This window comes from Periplaneta americana, chromosome 4, assembly GCF_040183065.1.
Source record: "Periplaneta americana isolate PAMFEO1 chromosome 4, P.americana_PAMFEO1_priV1, whole genome shotgun sequence".
Lineage (NCBI taxonomy): Eukaryota > Metazoa > Arthropoda > Insecta > Blattodea > Blattidae > Periplaneta > Periplaneta americana.
The window spans coordinates 67,016,923-67,037,660 of NC_091120.1; the positions used below are offsets into that span (position 1 = coordinate 67,016,923).

The 20,738-nt window shown below is 36.0% G+C and overlaps 1 protein-coding gene across 4 annotated transcripts in view; it reads right to left on the minus strand.

Moving 5' to 3' along the window:
* Positions 1 to 20,738, minus strand: part of spri (Src homology 2 domain-containing protein sprint) — a 728,544-nt gene that overhangs the window by 11,989 nt on the left and 695,817 nt on the right. For all 4 annotated transcript variants that reach the window (XM_069823425.1, XM_069823426.1, XM_069823424.1 and 1 more), the window contains 3 exons: positions 13,148 to 13,416; positions 8,991 to 9,314; positions 6,313 to 6,573 (listed from right to left, as the gene is read on the minus strand). In XM_069823425.1, the coding sequence (XP_069679526.1) occupies positions 6,313 to 6,573; positions 8,991 to 9,314; positions 13,148 to 13,416 (854 nt within the window). The remainder of the gene's footprint in view (positions 1 to 6,312; positions 6,574 to 8,990; positions 9,315 to 13,147; positions 13,417 to 20,738) is intronic.

Sequence of the window (20,738 nt, forward strand, 5' to 3'; positions counted from 1 at the left end):
AAGTTATGCGTGATTTTCTGAATTATGAACTTCAAGTTGTGCTCCTACTGCACGAATTTTCTACAACGTAGTATTTTTCATTCCATTTACTGTAAAATAAATAAATTATGGTTTATTTAACGACACTCGCAACAGTGTCGCCAGTATGCCGGAATTTTGTCCGGAAGGAGTTCTTTTTCAGGCCAGTAAATCTACTGACATAAGCCTGTCACATTTAAACAGACTTAAATGCCATCGACCTGAGCCGGGATCAAACCCGCAACCTCGAGCATAGAAGGCAGGCACTATACCTATTACGCTACCTCGGCCGACCCCATTTATTGTATTCCATGGATTTTACATCAGCATTGAAGCTATAAGATGTGGAACAAGTCAAGAATTAAGGTTGGTTCACAATAAACTGGAAACGGAAACGACAACAAAAACGAGAACAGAAATAATGTTAAAATGAACGTATTTAAATGTGAGCATTAACAATAGTTAATTGTGAATACTCACATTTAAATGCATTTATTTTAACAATATTTCCGTTCTCGTTTTTGTTCCCGGTTTATTGTGAACCAGCCTTTACACAATTTCTTGGCGAGATGAGATGAGGTCGAGGATTCGCCATAGATTATTTGACATTTGTCTTATGGTTGAGGAAAACCTCGGTTAAAACCAATCCAGGTAATCAACCAAGCTGATCCAACTCAAGCCCGTGCGCAGCTTTGGATCAACAAGCAAATAAGTCTGCCAACTGAGCTACGCTTTTTGTAATAAATTATAATACTGCTCGTATCCTCTTCATTAACACTCATTTCTTTGTCTTCAAAGGCTTCTTTGCAGGTCTTCTGTGTTTCATTTCAGTTGTTTTGTCCCAAACAAAAGTCTACAGCTTGAACCATTTTATCAACAGTATAATGTCTACTTCAAAATCTCTAATCATTCTGGATCGTCTTATGTACTCAGAAGCAACCAGACGACAAATAGTTGGAGCATAAGTATTAAGACATGCATGTTATCATGCCACATATTATACCATTGCACCAATAACAACCCAGGTCTGTTGTAAGTGTTTCAAGTTGTAACCTGATTAATGACTCACAGGTAACAGTAGCATGTGAAGACATCAATGCTTTTTCATTTTTCATTACTTTAACCAGAACGAACTGATTGGTTCCAGTCAGTGTCTGTGAAGCTAATCTAAGGATATTGACAGTGGATATTAGATACAAACAACTGAACTTTTTTTTTTTTCCGAAATTAACTACTCACGTTTGATCGACATTAATAAATCCGAGAAACATTGTAGTCTGAACTCTTTTTCAGTGACTCCACTATGTGAATTTCTAAAATTAGATTTATAAGACACTCATGGGATATGGAAGAAAATAATGAAAAAATTGCATTTACCAGACAACTGAAAGTACAGGGTCAGCCTTTCAAATCTGGAATTACTTCATTACGTAGGTATTATATGGTCTGTGACCTTAATTGCAAAGAACAATTTTACTGTATAAAAATGATTTACTGATTATATTATTGTTTCACTATAGCACATTTTTAGTGATTTTAGATCAGTGGTCGTCAGCATTCGCTGAAATGGGTAATGGGTAAGGAGTGTATTGGAATATAGGCTACACCATCCTGCAGAAGAGAGAGGATGAGAAGCAAACCCGCCAGCAGCCACGGATGCACACTAGTGCATCTCTTACTCGCAGGTAAAGCCCGAGAGAGCATTGTGCTGAATTGTCGCTGATTTAGATTGTTTCTCAAAATTCACAAAATAGTTATTTGGTTTTTATGTTGATTAGTAAGAAATTACATACAATACAAAAGTAGAAAACTGAACTTAACGAAGTTACTAACTAAACAATATACGATTTTAGATCTTTCTTTATTGATATAAATATCAATAATTACTATGGATTGGAGAGGGGGGGGGGAAGTGTTCATACATTTTTTTAAATATTTGCCACTTTTTAAGCACTAGTTGTGAACAAATTTAAATTGATACTATGTACGAAAACACTGGCTTGTTACTGGGTGGTTTCTAAACTATGTAACTTGTGTTATCAAATGAAGATACTTTCTTCTCTTATGTGGTTGTAGCACCTATTTACTTTCTGTCATCTCAATGCCATACCAGAACATCTGCATAAGTAAAAGTAAAATAAAAGAACTGCGAAAACTACCGGACCATCAGACATAAAATACACTACCTCAATGCCGAAATGTGATATATTATGGTTATTATAAATACACATTTTCTTCTAGACTCAATTCTATTCTCTTTAAAATCTCTTTTGCTTTAAATTAATTTCATTACCGATATTTGCTTTTAAATAAAATGAGTTACTTTACTGTGTGTGGAATATTGTACTATATTTTTCCTTAACAAGACAAGCCGGTAATAATTTCACTATAATAATTGTAACTTTCGAAATGTATTCTTTGACTGTTTTAACCCTACTTCCAAATTTTAGTGAAACCAAAACATAACAATATATTATAAATACAATTTATTTATGACAAATTCATAAACTCTACTATGATAATCGAAGTATGAAATACCAAAATGATAATGTATATGTAAATTATAAACTTGTAAGAATAAAGGTAATTGATTTTATCTATGCGAATCTCTGGTAGTTTTTGTTTGAAATTAATTTTAAAAAAAATCATCAGTGAGGAATAGATTTATTTTTTCTTGATGATAAGATGATAGAATGGTAAGTGAATTTAAGATGGAATAATAAAGATTCTGTCACAAAGCAAACTTGCTGCAGCCCAGTATATTTTATGGTCGCTTATTTGAGACAAAGGTAGACGACTGTCACTTGTATCAATTTTGTCTAGGTAATTCACAGTTTGTATAAGATTGTAGACTCTGACCGACTCTTAATTTCCTGGAACATCCCTAAAGTTTTGTGCGTTCTATCGAAGGAAGAGGAGTAGATTTGATTACTTCACATCGAATTCTTTCAAATAAAAGTAACAGCGTGATTAAAACAATGATATATCTAAATATTTTACGAGGCTGTATATCATTTTATGCATTTCATCATTTTCAATGAACATCCGCATGAATACTATGATTACTCATTTCCTTAAACGTCTTATCCATTTACGGTATTTGAGGAGAGTCACTGACACTGACAAAGTCACCAGTGGCGAAGCTCTTAAGAGGCTTTTGAGACTTAGTCTACCCAAAAAATTTGAGTTGTTATACCTAGTAACAGCAGCCTTTAAGTTCGTAATAACGATGTATCACAACACTTGGTTTCATTCCGATTCTTCCATATAGTTCACTGTTGGCAGTCATTCCAGGATGGAGAGTTCAATGCAGGAAGCTTGTGGCAGAAGCCTCAGCTACGGGGACGGGCATGAGGGGGAACCAGGGACGGAGTATCAATTTGCTTCAGCTCAGTGTGAAATGCAGCCAGCCTCTCCGTCACAATAATACGTCATATTGTAATGGTGTTCTGTGAATGTGCTTCGTTGTTGAGTGTTAGGTTAATCAAAAGTGCATGCGTGTGTGTGTGTGTGTGTGTTACATATTAATTTTGTGTAAAATGGCACATACTGAGAAAACATTGAGGACATTATTTGTACAATTAAAAGACAACCAGGTTTCAAGTTGCGCATATGAAACAAAATGTGCTTACAAAGATAGAAGATCGACACTACATTTACATATTAAAATAGCAGACAGAGAAAGAAAAAAATAGAAATTTTTAATTTTCGTGGTAGCATAGTTGGTATAGCGCTGACCTTCTATGCTCGAGGTTGTGGATTCGATCCCAGCCGAGGTCGATGGCATTTAAGTGAGTTTAAATGCGACAGGCTCATGTCAGTAGATTTACTGGCATGTAAAAGAACTCCTGCGGGACAAAATTCCGACACACTGGCAACACTGATATAACCTCTGTGAGCATCGTTAAATAAACCATAATTTAATTTCCCTTTGCTGACAGGGTGTTCTGAGACAAGTAAGTTTATTGTTATACCTGTATTCTGTTTGGAGTTGAAAATGAGTGGTCATCATCCTCTTGTCTCAGTCACAAAAAATTTTTATACAAAGGACTAGAAACATCAGCTGTATAAAAAGACATAATGTACGCAGATTTTTTTCAGCCTGCCCAGTATTTACACCTTGGCTTCACCACTGAAAGTCACCATTTCTTGATGAGATGTTCATCTGTTTTCCAGTAATACAGAAACTTACCAGGTGAAGAACTGGAAAAACTTAGTTTAACATTCTTTAACTTCAATAATTATAAACCAGGTAGAAAAAGATTGAGGTTAGACTGGCTTTTAGTCACATTTTATTCATAATGTCACTTAAATATATATATTTACATATTTTTTAAATAAAATTAAACACAGTCTGGTGTAAAATAAACCTATACAGTAATTACAACACTTCGATGAAGGCGCAAGTTTGCTGTCCACGAAATTACGAGGGGGATCCAGGAAATAACGACCGTTCGCGCATACCTGCCACACAGCTGACTCCCCTTCCTTGTTTGAAGGTCAACTGGCTTCCTTAACATGTGTTCTCATAATGTTGTGAGTACTGGTTGCAACAAGTCGCCATTGTGCATTTTGTGTTACTTCAAAATGAACGACGTGATTGATAATCCCGCCGACTGTGAGGTGAGGAGTGTGATTCGATTTTTGAATGCCCGACATTTAAAACCTGCAGAAATTTACCGGCGATTGAAAGAAGTGTATGGTGATACTGTAATGAATGAAAGAAATGTGAGAAAATGGTGCGAAATGTTCAACAATGGGCGAACAAATGTCCATGATGAAACTCGACTCGGACGCCCATCACTCATCACAGAAGACTAAAGTGAACGACAGAATCTTGCAAGACAGGCGCACATCACTCGACGAATTGCATATTGCCTTTCCTGACATTTCTCGTTCTTTGCTTGGTGAAATTGTGTCGCAACATCTTGGCTACCACAAAATCTGTGCACGATGGGTTCCACGGCAACTGAGTGACCAACACAAAACTCAGAGAATGGCCTCAGCATTGACATTCTTGATGCGATATCACACAGATGGAGACTCCTTTCTTGATCAAATTGTGACTGGTGATAAGACCTGGGTGTCTCACAACACCCCAGAGACCAAGCGCCAATCACGTCAATGTCATCATCCCTCATCACCCAAGAAACCGAGAAAATTCAAACAGACTCTCTCAACACAAAAAGTCATGGCTACTGTCTTTTGGGATCGCAAAGGTGTTCTTTTGCTGGATTTCATGCCAAAAGGCACTACGATCAATGCAAATCGTTATTGTGAGACTTTACGAAAACTACGGCAAGCCATCCAAAACAAGAGGCGAGGAATGCTTTCGAGAGGAGTTGTGCTTCTTCACGACAACGCCCGCCCACACGCACACTGCTGCTTCAACTCGAGAATTGCTGGATCAATTCGGTTGGGAAATCTTTGATCATCCGCCCTATAGTCCAGACCTTGCTCCTAGCGATTTTCACCTTTTCACTAAGCTGAAAGACTTTCTGGGTGGTACGCGTTTTGGAAGTGATGAAGAGTTGAAGAAGACAGTGAACATCTGGCTTAATGAACTGGCAGCAGAGAAGTATAACACGGGAATTCTAAAGCTAGTGAACAGATACGACAAATGTTTAAATGTAGGTGGTGATTATGTAGAGAAGTAAAGGAAGCTTCAGTTATGTAACAGACTTTGTTTTTTCAAATAAATATATATATTTTTTTATTATTACAACAAAACGGTCGTTATTTCCTGGATCCCCATCGTATATCAATTTCCTTTCATTGCAGAGTTCAGTGCCCACAGTCATATTGAAAAGAACTGTTTAACACAGTATTCCAATATGAATAATAGACTGTATGTGAATTATATGTTGAAAAGATCAAATGTACGATGTACGAGATACCGGTAACTACTAACAAGGATCACATGCCAATATATGTCAAAGATGGGAAAATAGGGTAATTTTATATTGGGATGTGGGAAGGCAAATGATATAAAACCACAAATCTGATAAACAAACAATACCGTACAAAATAAATAAATAGATCATATTACGTATTAGTATTCAAGAACATGAAGATGTCCACTACTAAACCATTCCATGTTAGAACAATCCATGTTCACATAGACCATTTGTAACATATCCATATTTTTACACTTGATTTTGTTCCTTTTGGTAAATCTCTTACAGTTTTACAGTTCTTTCGCCACTCACACTGACTTTGCCATGGTCTTCAAGGTTATTAATGCTTGTGACAGAACATTGTCACTCTCTGAGAAGCACTAACTTATGTACTTACATCGAGGCTTGCTCCAGGACCCAAAGTCTTGCTCTGTTCTTCGGAACAGGACCTGAAGTTTTTGAGAACGTGGACAGCACTGGACAGGGTGGTAAGATAGTAACCGCCCTCGCCAGACAAGAGTGAGGGATGCAGCAACCCCCACATATAATCTGCTTCAATCTCAGCAGCCAACATTCCGCTTTGCACCAGCACCCATACGAACAGGGGGAGGAAGTCGTCTGCCCCTAGTGTGACACACCTTTGGTTTGCAGCTTTTACCTGTTTGACAAACAATTTTGACATGTTTCATTACCAATCAAGATCAGTTTAGACATACAATAAATAATATGTATAACATTAATATTATACATAAAATGAATGACAAATTTAACATGTTTTCAAAGTTTAATAATAAATTATGCTACATAAGTAGTCCACCGTTGTGGCTGAGGGGTTAACGAGTCTAACTCCGAACCCAGCGGTCCCGGGTTCGATTCCTGGTCAGGACAAGTTGCCTCAGCGAGGTTTTTTCCACCTCACTCCTATGGATGAATATCGGGTAACTTTATCAGGCGACTGGAACCCCACTCATCTTCGCCACTTCCTTTCCTCCCCATCATCCCTTCCTCATTATCCCGTTTCTGGTTTTTCAGATCACTCTACCGGCGGCCTCCCGAAGCTGCTGACTCTCTCGACCGGCCTCCATGGAATTTAGTTCAGTGATGTTGGATGGCTTCTGCTATGACATCTGAGGCAGGCCTACTCGGAGGAGGAGTTTTGCCTCGGACAGACAGGGGGGCCTTGGGGGAATTTGCCGAAGCAGAAATGGTATATGGATTCTGTCGGCTGTAGGGACCGGTCGTTAAGGGAGTCATGTGGTTAGGGCAGTGTGCATAGAGAATCTGTGGCACGTAACTCATTCCATATCGAGGGTTAGCGCAATAGATCTCAATAGGTCGCAGTTAAATTCCATTCCATTCCAATTCCATGTTACATAAGTAGAACCTATATTATCCGTGGTAATGAAGGGGGTGGCTGAATGGATAATCGAAAAAATGGGATAATCTGTATGATAGAAGATTTCGTAATTTTCTCCATGGTGTTGTGTTTAACACCCTAGTAGTGGATCAGTCCACTAATGGAAGTCTGGTTGTCAACAACGGGTTTTAAAGGGGCAAAGAAACGCTTTGTAATGTCTATGTGTGAAAAGATAGGAACAGAGGAGGTCTCATGTTGCAGATTTACTAGTACTTTATACACTTTATCCTTGTTTTTTATTAAATAGCGCGGTTATAATTCCGATCTCGTATTCTGATGTGAGATGAGCCATAGTTTCAGTTTCCCTTTCCCAAATCATTCAATTATTTATTTGCAATTTTTTATACTTAGCACAACACATTTTCTGTTGACACCCATGAAAGACATTTAATATAGAAGTTATACAGTAGGTTCACTGCTATGTAGTAATGGTTAGCATGCCTGACCGTGCAACGAGTGGGCCCGAGTTCAAATCCTGGTTGGGACAAGTTACCTGGTTGAAGTCTTTCTGGGATTTTCCCTCAACCCATTAATTGCAAATGCTGGGTAACTTTCGGCACTGGATCTTGGACTCATTTCGCTGGTATTATCACCTTCATCTCATTCAGACGCTAGATAACCTTAGCAGTTGATAGAGCATAGTAAAATGACCAATTAAAAGGAAAGTTATACAGTATGGCAATTCAAATAGTAGACCATACTGTGTACAACTAAAGGCTTGTAATAATGCTCTCTAGAAAACATACGTACTAATATTGTGTACAAAACAGTATTTCATATACAGTAGAATTCCGATTATTTATCAGTCACTCTATTAACCGATTGGTTCGAGTGGCCGTACTGTATAACATCTATGCAAAATGTCTTCCACAGGTGTCAAAAGAAAACGTGTTGTGCTACGCAAAAAAAGTGCAAGTAATTGAGGGGTTTGAGAAAAGGGAAACTGTGATTCATCTCTTATCAGAATACGAGATTGGAATTACAACTCTGTGCGAATTAATGAAAAACAAGTATAAAGAGTATAAATTATGTAAATCTACAACATGAGATCTCTATTATTCCTGTCTTTCCATAGACAATCGTCATAAGGAGTTTCCTTGGCCATCAAAAACCCGTCATTGAAAACCAGACTTAAATTAGTAAACTACTGACCCACTACCTAGCGTGTTAAAACGAAAGACCACAGAACAAATTACGAAACTGTATGTATTATGCACTTAATTTATGAAAAAGTTTTAGGGTACTGATTATCCGTTGTTTTTGGTTAACCATTCAGTCCACCCCCTTCATTACCACAATTAATATAGGCTCTACTGTATATTATTTCTGAAGCTTAAAAAAAAAAAAAAAAAAAAAAAACGAGAGAAAGACAGTCAGATAATCCGCCAATCGGTTAATAGGGTGACGGATAATCGGAGTTCTACTGTAGTTCATTTTGTGTTTAAAATGTAGTTTAAGACATCATGCAATTGGAACATATATTACAAAAATCGTGGACGTTACTATTTTAAAATATCTTAAATTGATATTCCTTTGCCTCATAAATCCATAATATTGTACTAATGAGGCCGATATAATATAAAAAGCAAATTTATTTTCTCTAACAATAAAACCTACAACTGTATGTTTTTAATTAGAATCCTTATACTAAGCCATACCGAGTTGAAAATGGTGCCTATGCAGGCTAGGAGGTTCTCCAGCTTGTCAAGAGGGGAGTCCACCTCCTGCAGCGTATTGAGCAGATGGCAGATGGTTTCGATGGACTCCTCTGACGGTGGCATGATCCTGGCTCTGACGCCCAGCTCGTGCATTGGCTTGGTGCGGGCATACTGGATGTTGTCTGCCAGCAGCTGGATCGCACCAGTACGTGTGTACTCCTCCACGAAGAGCTGGTACAAATGCTCCTTCAGAGGTCGTACCACCAGCTTGTGCATCACGCTCTCTAGGATTGCGTCTAGGTTCAGGAATTCTGTGGGCTTCAGCTGTTCACACAAATACGAAATATTTACTTAGGCCTATATCTTAAAAATAACATGGCATATCTCAGTTAGTTAACGTAGTTAACGAATTTTCATCTTGAAAAGGTGGTATAGACCGATAAGCAATTAAATTAGGTGAATATATGTTAAATGGGTCCGTATTAAGACTATACATTACTTGATAAGCAAGAAGACGGACCCATTTAACCTATATTCACCTAATTAACGAATGATAAAGATAGCGTAAAATGAGGTGAATAGGGACGAGTTTTTATTATTTTTTATTCCTTTGTCTCAAAGAATAAATACAAATAATAAGAGTGTTTATTTGTTCACTCGTCATGAATAAAAACATAAACACACTTGAACTGTACACGACAAAAAGGATGACTAGAATTGCCGGAACATTCAGCGTCATATCCCATTGTTGTATGAAACTTAGAAGGCAGACCGGACCTAGCCCGTACGTACAGTAAACACAGAAACAAAGCAAATACAGTGTAATTCTACGAGTATACAGTATACGTTCACGTACAGTAAGAAAAGACACAATGTTCTCAGAGAGTTTATTTTAATAAACTTTGAGATCAGCTTGAAACTTGTCACATGTACTGCAAGTGTCACGGCGTGGATATCCAAATGGTATGATAAATCTGATGTTGAAAATCTTTCTTTAGTATTCATCAGACACATCGGAACGACCTTGTGAAATATACATTTCATAATTTTTTTTATGTTGAGATTGTCCGGAAAATATATTCGATCACTTTTTGACTGACCATAATGGCTTTTCCGTCCCTTGAATGATTTAATGTGGTTGAACACACTTTCGAAGACATCATCAGATTTTTTGTTGTGATGATTATGATCTTTGCCTCGTTAATCTTAAGGTGACATACCTGTAAGCGATCTCATGCAAGGAAATGAATGCTTTCAAACACACTAGTATTTCGCCCATTGGCTAGATTTTAACATCCTTACCTTATAAGTATACTTCCTATAATGTAATTTAGCTGCTGCAAAGGAATATTTCAGAAGTGTTCCTCATAAGAGGAAGTAAGCCTATAATTTCAACAGTTAATGAACTTTTGCTTTTATATGTGAATTTATTTTTTATGACTGTACCTAGTGCCTCTTTATTACATTACGCATTAACTGTACCAAAGCACCTAGAGCATATTAATATTTTTTCCTTAAGAATTTATGCTCATTAAAGGCTTGATTTAAATGGCTATTAAGCTATATTATAACAATTTATTTGGTTTTCTTCTTTAACTCGATCATTCATTCTATTCTCTTATATATTATACTCTAATAGTTATTAAGTTTAATTAATAGCCTATCGTAAATTGTATGCATTAAATAACATAGACCCTATGATTACATCATAACTAGAGACCGGATGTTAGGCAAAATGTATTTTTTTAACTGAGTGTATGTGTGAAAGACCTATTAGAGATAAACACTTTTCCACATATTTGGGGACGATAGGCCCAATTTTTATTTTGCCTTTTTTTTGCCTATTTTAAGGTAAATGTCTTTTTTTAGCCTTTTTACGTCGTTATTGTATATTTTCTATATTTTAATGCATTTAAAATGCACCGCACATAAATTATATAAAAAAGCAAAAAAAAAAAATGGTTGTACAAATTAAAAATATATATTCACCTCACACAAATATTTGCTGAGAATCTTATTCTCCAGCAATATATTTGTTTCCAGGAAGTCGTAAACTTTTCTCCCCTACCGATTCCATCTTTTATGTCACTTAACAAAGATGTGTGAACAGTACAACCCTCAGTGCTCAGGTCACTTCGGGGTTTATCAGCGAAAGAAAGGGGATGAGGGAAGTATTAAAAGCAAGTCTCCAGGTCCGATTACTGTTGTCGCTTGCACGCGTAAGTCACGCGTACTTTGAAGTCTCTAATCCCTTCTCACACCCCTGTTTTTGAGATAATACACAGTCGGTTTTTTCCGATCTCTGAAAGAAAGCAGAGACTCCTTCTGAAATAAGTTGTTTTAAATTTGCTCCAATCTCTGATAGGCGGCTCACTGTGACAGTTGACAACTTAAAAAATGCATTATATTGTGACATGTAACCAAGGAAAGTAAGTACCGTATGGGATAGTTTAAGTATTTGTTTATTTTTTGTCTGTTTCCATGAATAATAAATGCCTATTTCACTGCCTATTTTTACTATTTTAGTGCCTTATATGCCTGCCTATTTTAACCAAAATAAATGCCTAAACATCCGGGCTCTAATCATAACAAAGTACTAATGCACTGCAAACTGTTTGCTCTTTGCTGCGAGTTACTACAGGAGTAGGAGGGTAGTAGAGTATGGGCACAGTCTATACCTGGTAAGGTTTATCTTGTCTCAGTAGCAATAAAACTAAGTCCCTTCAAATGAGGGTGGAGATTATAGGAGGGTTGTAAATTTTCAGTATTCCTTTCAAAACCGTGTTATTGTGCAGGCTATGGAACTCAATTTCTTGAAAGACAAGCTCAGTGACGGAACTACACAGTACAAAGAGAGATATTTTGTAATTTTATTTTGCGCTACAGAATGTATCAACTGGTCCCTTCCGCCACTGGATGGATGGATGGATGGCACCGCTCCATTCCCCCATCGCCATAACAATACAGACGAAGTAAGACACATCTCCTTTCTCTCTCTTTTCACAGTGAGACAAGATACATCACACAGACTCTAGTATATACAGTCGAGAAGCTCAATACGTAGTAAATATGCAAACATTAGATAGTTGCTCACCACAAGGATCGCTAATATCGCCTCATTACAGGCAATGCAAAATACTGGGTGTTCATTTCAAAGTGTGTCATAACGTCACTGTTGTTGGGTCACCGATTTGAAGCGAGTTTCAGCTTATATGTCAGAGAAGTTGCCTATTACTTAAGGCGTTCTTCAATCTGAACTTGAGAACGTGTACGGTATAACTTGAACGTCGTAGCAACAAATGGCGGTCTGTGTGCTACCATAACCTCTTTCGAACTGTGTTTTGCGCCGGCAAGTTGTACGCAGGGTATTTGTTATCATCGGTTGCGTACGGTAACATTACACAACATAAATCAAATGTTCCGTGTCCATGTTGACCGTCGAAGTTAATGTCAATAAATACTGTACCTAAGTAATCGTCTTAACCCTCTCCCCATATCCCGACAGTACGTATTTCCAAACAGTTCACATTCCTGCCACTACCGGCATTACCGTACGTATCGGTACGTACTCTTCGAACGCCGTACTTGCTAGGCAACTTCTCTGCCTCATAGGTTATACACCTCTGCGGAAGTGTAAGAAGATTGAATTATCTAGGCTCATTGGCTAGCCACATGACGGCATACAGCGAGCCATGACACACTTTGAACTGAACACCCAGTAGTATCGTCACAGTCTATTGTTTCCAGCACCCTCAAATCTAAAGCTTCGTGACTATATACAGTAGACTGTGGTATGGGACAACTCCTTGGTTGCCGCTCCTTCCTCCGTACAAGAAAAGCATAAGGAACATCATGCGCTCGAATGCTTATTCATCATTGCCGTATAGTCCTCACTTATTATTATATTTATTCCTTGTCACAAAGAAATAAGAAATAGTAAAAATTCATCCCTATTCACTCCATTTTACGATACATAAAAACAGAGACAGGTAGAGCAGAAGAGATGAATGGAAGAAGAGAGAGAAACGGTTAAAACGAAGGCGGAGAATACGAGCACAAAAAGAAATGGATTGAAGAAAGGTTAGGAGGGAGATAAGAAAGTAGAGGAACAAAGAGGCGAGAAGAGAGGAGCGAAGGGAAGAGGAGACTTTTTGTACCTTATTCCTCTCCTTCTCGACTTCCTTCTCGAACTCGCGTTCCCCGTGCTTGACCAGGTAGTTCTTCATGCCGGACATGAACTGCCTCATGTTGCGCATCACAACTTGGGGGTTAGTCTCGCGAGAGTCGTGCGTGCACTGGATGAAGTTGTCGATGTTCTGCGCGAACGTCGTGCTCTTGTCCGCAGCCAGGTGCAGGGCGTATGCTCTGATGGAAGCTCCAGTTCCTCCCAGATCGCGATTCCTCAGCGCTTGCAGTCTGGGAGGAGCTGCAAGTACAATATTACATGACATGTAGGCTATACAACTGCATGTAAAGGATTTACCGGCTATAACATTAGAATACAATTTTTCAACACGAAAAGCAAATGATACTTAATGACATTTTAATTCCAATGGATACTATCTCATTGTGAAATCCTGGGAAACGAGAATGCGGATGCTTTAGCAAAGAAGGGTAGCAGTGCTACTTACAGACCTGTTACTAAATCTACATATTATTCTGTGAAAATATTTATTAAATCTACATACTTAGACTTCAACAAACAAAATTGGTAACACAATCTCAAGCGAAAAAATGGAACTCTCTGCATCATAATCCACGGTTCATTCCCGATTTATCACGCAAATTGTCTGTAGCTGCATTTAGATTGGCAAGAGACCATGACTGGCCAAACACCTGCATATAATTGGAATATATCAGTCCCCTAACTGCCCATTGTGCAACTCAAACCAAGAAATGGATTCGAAATCTATGCTTCAGTGGCTGACCATTACAATAACTTTGAAAAATATTGGAGTGCAAGAGGTCAAATGACTTTACTGTCAAACGCCTGGCATTAGAAAACAACATTTAACATCTATACATTTCTGTATTTTACTAAAAATAATTTATTATAAATTAAAATTTATTGCTGCAGTGATTGACAACTGCATCAGTAACTACGACTGTTAAGTAATTTCATTTCCCTATAATAAACTGAAATATTCAGTATATGCGCAATCACTCATAGTGCTCTGCCTAAGGACAGATCTTTCACTGCAAACCCATCATTCTCAAATCTTTCCTATTATGTGCAATCATATCTCTAAAAACAGATTCAATAAATTAGCCTACTGCTTAAGGACTATTATTGATAATTTTATTTTGCACTAAGATAAAAGAATATATGTTCGGAAAGGGTAATGGCTTTAAAATGTGGCTTAAACATGACTTTCCAATCTTGTGAATGTTATTAATAACTCTACTGTCAGTATATGAAGTACAATGTAATGTGGAACTTGTAGAAATGGTTTGTTGACAATCCCTTTTACAATATTAGAAAATGTCTTGATAGTAGTGTAAATATTTTAAATTCAATTATTTTATTTGTATTTGCATTGTTATGTTTTATTCATTCATTTTATGTGCTATTTAATAATTTGATTTTTATATAAGAAAAATATTAATAAAATAAACTAGCAGCATTAAGAAAAATATTAATAAAATAAACTAGCAGCATTTCTCACAAAATAAATGCATAGAAACATGCAGCTACCTCATAAATACTTGCAGTAAAAATTTCATCCAGATTGATTAATATTTGGCATAAGAAAGTTGGTGTTGAATCAACAAAAATGAACACAGAAAAATAGATTTGAAAATAAAATGAATATTTATGTAAATTAATATTCTCCTCCGTTACATTCATCTAGTAACTTCAGGGAGCCAACAAAAAGTTACTAGATTTGTAATCAGAAATTTTAAAAAAGATTTCTTCGATGAAAAACAATTTTGACAGCTCTTTAAATTCCACGCTCCCTTCCAGTCTTAATTTAAAAAGTGTAAACATACGAGTATTTGTAATCAGAATTGAGCTGAATCCATTTGGGGTATGAAAATATAAATTCTGAATAAGTGAAATAGCTAAAAAATTTGGAAAAATTTTCATGATTTTCAGTGGAGTCTTCCCTTAAGTTACATGTAATTTTCCTATCTTGAGAATGTTATCAGCGTACGTATGTAATTAATGTGCAATAGAAGTGATTATTTTCATAATTTCCCGTGCCTCTCTTCTGGAAGGCGATATATGTCTTAAGTCGTAGAGTTATAACTTATACACATATGTATTCCAATAATAACAAATTATTTATTTTCATTATAATAATATTTCATTGTCTATTTGTTCTTTTTTTTTTGTATGCTTTGTCTAATGGCAGCCTCTAATTTGAGGAAGCTCTGGTAAATAAATAAAATAAGCATTATAATAATGTATTCGAATTACATTTCACAGAGAAAGCTGAATATTTGTATAGTTCAAAACTTAATGTCAATAATATGAATAGAAAATAGTTCAATATTGCATTATCAGTCTTCGAAAATGGAGCAGGGCTTATGGTTCAAAGTCTGCGGACGATAAAAGCTACTATTTATATATTCAGTCTATATATAATTTTAGTAGCTATCAGCAGTGAAATATAAAATGAAAATCCGAAATTTTAAAACAGTTGACACTTACTCCTTAACAAATATACAAGAAATGAGCGTAATTAAATGATGTGATTTAGTTTGAATTACTCGATAAAGACATGTCAAACAAATCTTTACAATGTTTGTATACTTGTACACTTCAGATTCACTTGTAGAATTAGCATTTAACAATAAAATGGTAGAGATTATTCTGAAAATACATAAAATAACTAACATATACAGCGATGTAAACGGATATTCAATACGGTATAATAGACTACCATAATAGTCGGTTAACTTGTTCCAAAGGTAATTTATTATGATATCACTTTCACTAAATATGTAAGTAATAAAATTAATAACCGTTGGAAAAGACACTAAAGAAACAGTACAATTACAAGTCATATTAGACTCAACTGAAATACTGCATAGGATTAGACCTACTATTGTTCTGACAAGCCAAAATCATTCTTTATTTAGTGACATCTGCTACAGATGTAATTGTTCAAATAAGCAGTAAACCTTCGCAATAAATCACAGAGCTTTGTTATGTCACACACTATTTAAACAAGGATTCGTACAAGAGGACATTGATCGTGAATAAAATTCTTTTGTGTACTGTATCCTTGTAAAATATATTATCTGTGATCAGGGACGAATAACAAACCCAGATCTCATTCATTCATTCATTCATTCATTCATTCATTCATTCATTCAGTGTTCTGCCCAAGGGTAGGTCTTTCACTGCAAACCCAACATTCTCCAATCTTTTCTATTTTCTGCCTTCCTATTTGTCTCCTCATATGATCCATATATCTTAATGTCGTCTATCATCTGATACCATCTTCTATCACGAACTCTTCTCCCGTTCACCATTCCTTCCAGTGCATCCTTCAGTAGGCAGTTTTTTCTCAGCCAGTGACCCAACCAATTCCTTTTCCTCTTCCTGATCAATATGTTTGCAATTTTTCTTGTGAACGATAAATGCGGTAGCTTCCTGTTGCTTTCCGCACACCATTCTCTCTTTCGCATCTTAAAAGATCCCAGGGGGCCCTAACGCGGAGGTGAGGAGGGTGGATTTGACTAATTAGGCCCTTCGGACTTCACCAAAATTCACCGCAAGGGTTAAATATCAGTTCTATCGGGATTTTTGCAGCGAATAGGGATTACAAAGAATGGACACTGAGCGAATTTTCCTGTGTTTTGTTTCTCTGTGCGCCGGCGTTTAGTTCCACTTTCAAGCGCTAGAGGTTAGTGTAATCGAGCACACGCTAAGATAATAATTGAGAATAGAGTTGAGACACAGGAACCATACATCGCCTACCTTATTGCATAATCTAGTAACGCTTTGCTTCAAATAAATTCAAGTTAACAGCTTTTCCTTATTTCTCAGTGACAAAAGAGTTTTAATAATAATTGTTTATATTTTATATATAATAATTTATATTATAAAATAATATACCGGTAATACATTATAAAATTATGTATCAAATTCGTTTAATATTTGTATACAATATAATATAGGTATATGGTTTTACTTCTCATAGGAGTTTTGTTTTTCCATTTTCAGCGTTATCAAATCATTACATATTTTAATTGTTGAAGGGGTCAACGTCTCAACTCTCATTATAAAGGAACTAGACGTTACAGTTAATGACGGATTTATTATTTCATCGGTCCAATTTATTTTGTGTACATAATGTACCTAGATGTATTAATTGTATGTGTTATATTTCCGCTGTGTCGATTGCTAGCTGGTGTGATGTCAGTGCCAACTCCTGGGAGAAAGCAGAATCTCACGCTCAAACTGGTTTGAAGGTAATTGAAATCAGTCCTGCTACATCAAAGGTACCGACGCGAAGTGTCCATACTGTATAATATCTATACGCTGGTTTTTGACCCGATCAGAGATTTTTGCCTTATATATTTTTATGTCACATTATACATTCCCCTCCTTTCTCTTTTGTGGTCTGTTTTTGTTTTCACTCAATATGTTTATTATGCTTTGTCCAATGAGGCAGTCGCGTCATTGGGAAAGCTGAAAGAGTGTCTTTCAATGTGTATGGCAAAAAACTACATATCTTCTCAGCAATAATTTCTATCAATTGTTTTTAACACTTAAATTGGCAAAAGTTCATTTCTCACACTAGTTTATTAAACCGTGTCGGACTGTAAAGAAAACAACTATCGCAATGGTCATATTTTATATGTTGTGCAATATTATAGTATTGTGAAATTTTAATTTTCCTACAATTTTTTTTCTATTGTTCTATTAAAATTATAGCATATAGCCTTTTAACCTGTTGCATCCTATAGGATAAATTGCCAATTTAAGGGTTAATATCATCATTCTTATCCTTCAATGTATTAGATCTGATGGCATGTTACAGTTTCCTGCAAGTGTTTTAGAAACCTTCCTAAATAATTCAGAAGCTGTCAAGGAATATGTGCTGAACGTATAGAGAACTGTTTTTTTATTCTTGCAGAATATCGATATTTCTTTCCTTTTATTTAATTTTGTATTCCCAGAATAATGAACACATTTTTGTCCTATAACAGTTTATAACCATTTTCGTGAAAAAGTACTGAGAGTGTGAATTGAAAGAGTTACATCAGCTCCTTGTTTATGCGGATGACGTGAATATGTCAGGATAAAATCCACGAACTATTAGAGAAAATTCAGGTATTTTACTTGAAGCAAGTAATGAGATAGATTTAGAAATAAGTCCTGAGTAAACAAAGTATATGATTATGTTTCGTGACCAGAACATAGTACGAAATGAAAATAAAAAAACTGAAAATTTATCCTTTGAAAAGGGGGGAAAATTCAAACATCTTGGAGCAACAGTAAGAAATATAAAGGCCACTCTAGAGAAAATTAAACACAGAATAAATATAGGAAATGCCTGCTATTATTCGGTTGATAAGCTTTTGTCATTCAGTCTGCTTTCAAGAAAACTGAAAGTTAGAATTTATAAAACAGTTATTACCGGTTGTTCTGTATGGTTGTGAAACTCGGACTCTCACTTTGAGAGAGAAACAGAGGTTAAGAGTGTTCGAGAATAGGGTGCTTAGGAAAATATTTGAGGCTAAGAGGGATAAAGTTGCACAACGCAGAACTGCACGCATTGTATTCTTCACGTAACATAATTAGGAACATTAAATCCAGACGTTTGAGATGGACAACACATGTAGCACGTATGAGCGAATCAGAAGAAGTTGGAAGAATGAGAGAAAAAAAAAAGACCTTTGGGGAGGCCGAGACGTAGACCCTAGATGGAAGGATAATATAATGGATTTGAGGGAGGTGGGATATGATGCTAAGGACTGGATTAATCTTGCTCAGGATAGGAACCGACAGCGGGCTTTTGAGGACGCAACGAACCATCGGGTTCTTTAAAAGCTATTTGTTAGTAAGGTACTGAAAGTGTGTAGTTTCTTTAAAGTCTAGATAAACAATTCCAGCGTCGAAAAACTGGAACGAAGCCAGTTTAAAAAATAATTATTGACAATCTAAGTTTAATATTGGGAAACCTTAAAAGAACAGTAACGTCGAACTTTTGATAAGACACAATAATTGTGAACTGTCAAACAATTATTGTTTGACAGTTCACCGAACATGTTAAATAAATGTGAGGAAGTGGAATTATCCAAAGTCTAAACTAAACATAGGCTATTGCCACGATATTTGGTAAGATCAGACACGGATTCTTGTGCGTTTTAGTTAATATCTTAAATTGGAACCCATATTCCTAAACTCAATTTAGTTATCATTCAATTCATTTCGCGTCTCAAATTAACTATCCAACTGATAATTCAAGCCCAATACTTTACGAACGACAGGCGATAGGATATTTTCCGATCTAGTTTATTCGTGATTACTAACAACAAATCTTTCAATTTCCGTTCCGCAAAAGATTATTCGGGAACTATTATAGTGAAATCTGTTTATATGTTTGCAGAAATAAAGTGTGTTCATTGGTCTACTCCTTAGGTCTACATGGGAAGATGCACAATAATCAGCATCGACATTCAGCGGGGCGAGAAATAGTCGACAAATTTGTCAGGAGACCTGTATCAACTTCTTTGAGGATACACTGCCATGAAATGTTGTCTATTTTGGTGAAAAAATTCAACATTAAAAAACTGTATATGATTCAGAGAACTTTTTCACAAACTTTCAAGCAGGTAGGCCCCTTCAATCAGCTTTTTCGGACCGCCATTTTTAGAAGGTTGCATGCTCTGGAATGGCCTTTTAAATGTCCACTCTTCTCGAAATGCTGCAACTCATTTTTCTTACCTATTGCTTTACAAAACTTGCTATCAGGATTTTCTTTAAACCTCAAGATTTTTGGGGCAAATATTTTTTTCTGCTGGACATAGGCTAATTTTTACATGTTTTTATATTCTATATTTTATTTTTCAGCTCTTTAGGAATAATCTGAAAAAAGTAAATGTTTCACGGAGTTTAAAAGGTATGTGGGGCAAATTTCAAGTAACAATTCTGCAATTCTTGGGAAAAGTGACATAAGTCAGTTTCCACAAACTTTTTTAATAATTTATTGACAACTTACGGAACATCTACTCGCTTGGGAAAAGGAACATAAATATTTTTCCCATTACATAATTCATACAGAAGAAAATCAAATCGACATAAACCAGTGTGAAGACAGTTCTTTTCCTTCTCCTATAAAATTAACATTTTTGACTTGTGTCACTTTTCCCGACCACTACAGAATTTGAAATTTATAGAAATAGTAGCTATTTTTCAAAATACAATTTAAATTTACAAAAATCTTAATAATTCGTACAATTTTCAACCAAATAAGATGAAAATTTGCACAAAGTCTATTCAGATAAGCCTACTGTATGATGTAAAAATGTAATGTTCAAAGATCTAGCTCAAACGGCTAAGAAAAAATTAAAATTCATCTCAGTATAGGCTTATCCTTAAACACACTATTGGGCCAAATTTAATGCGAATTTTAGAGTATGTTTAGAGTATAATGAAAAGTAAGAGTACCAAGTTTCGAGTTTCTATCATAACAAGTTTCGAAGAATTTTTTTCTTTAATTTTGGGGGTTTAAGTCTGACCCCCAGTTTTTTAAGAAAATATTAACTGATATTTATGTGCTTGAATAT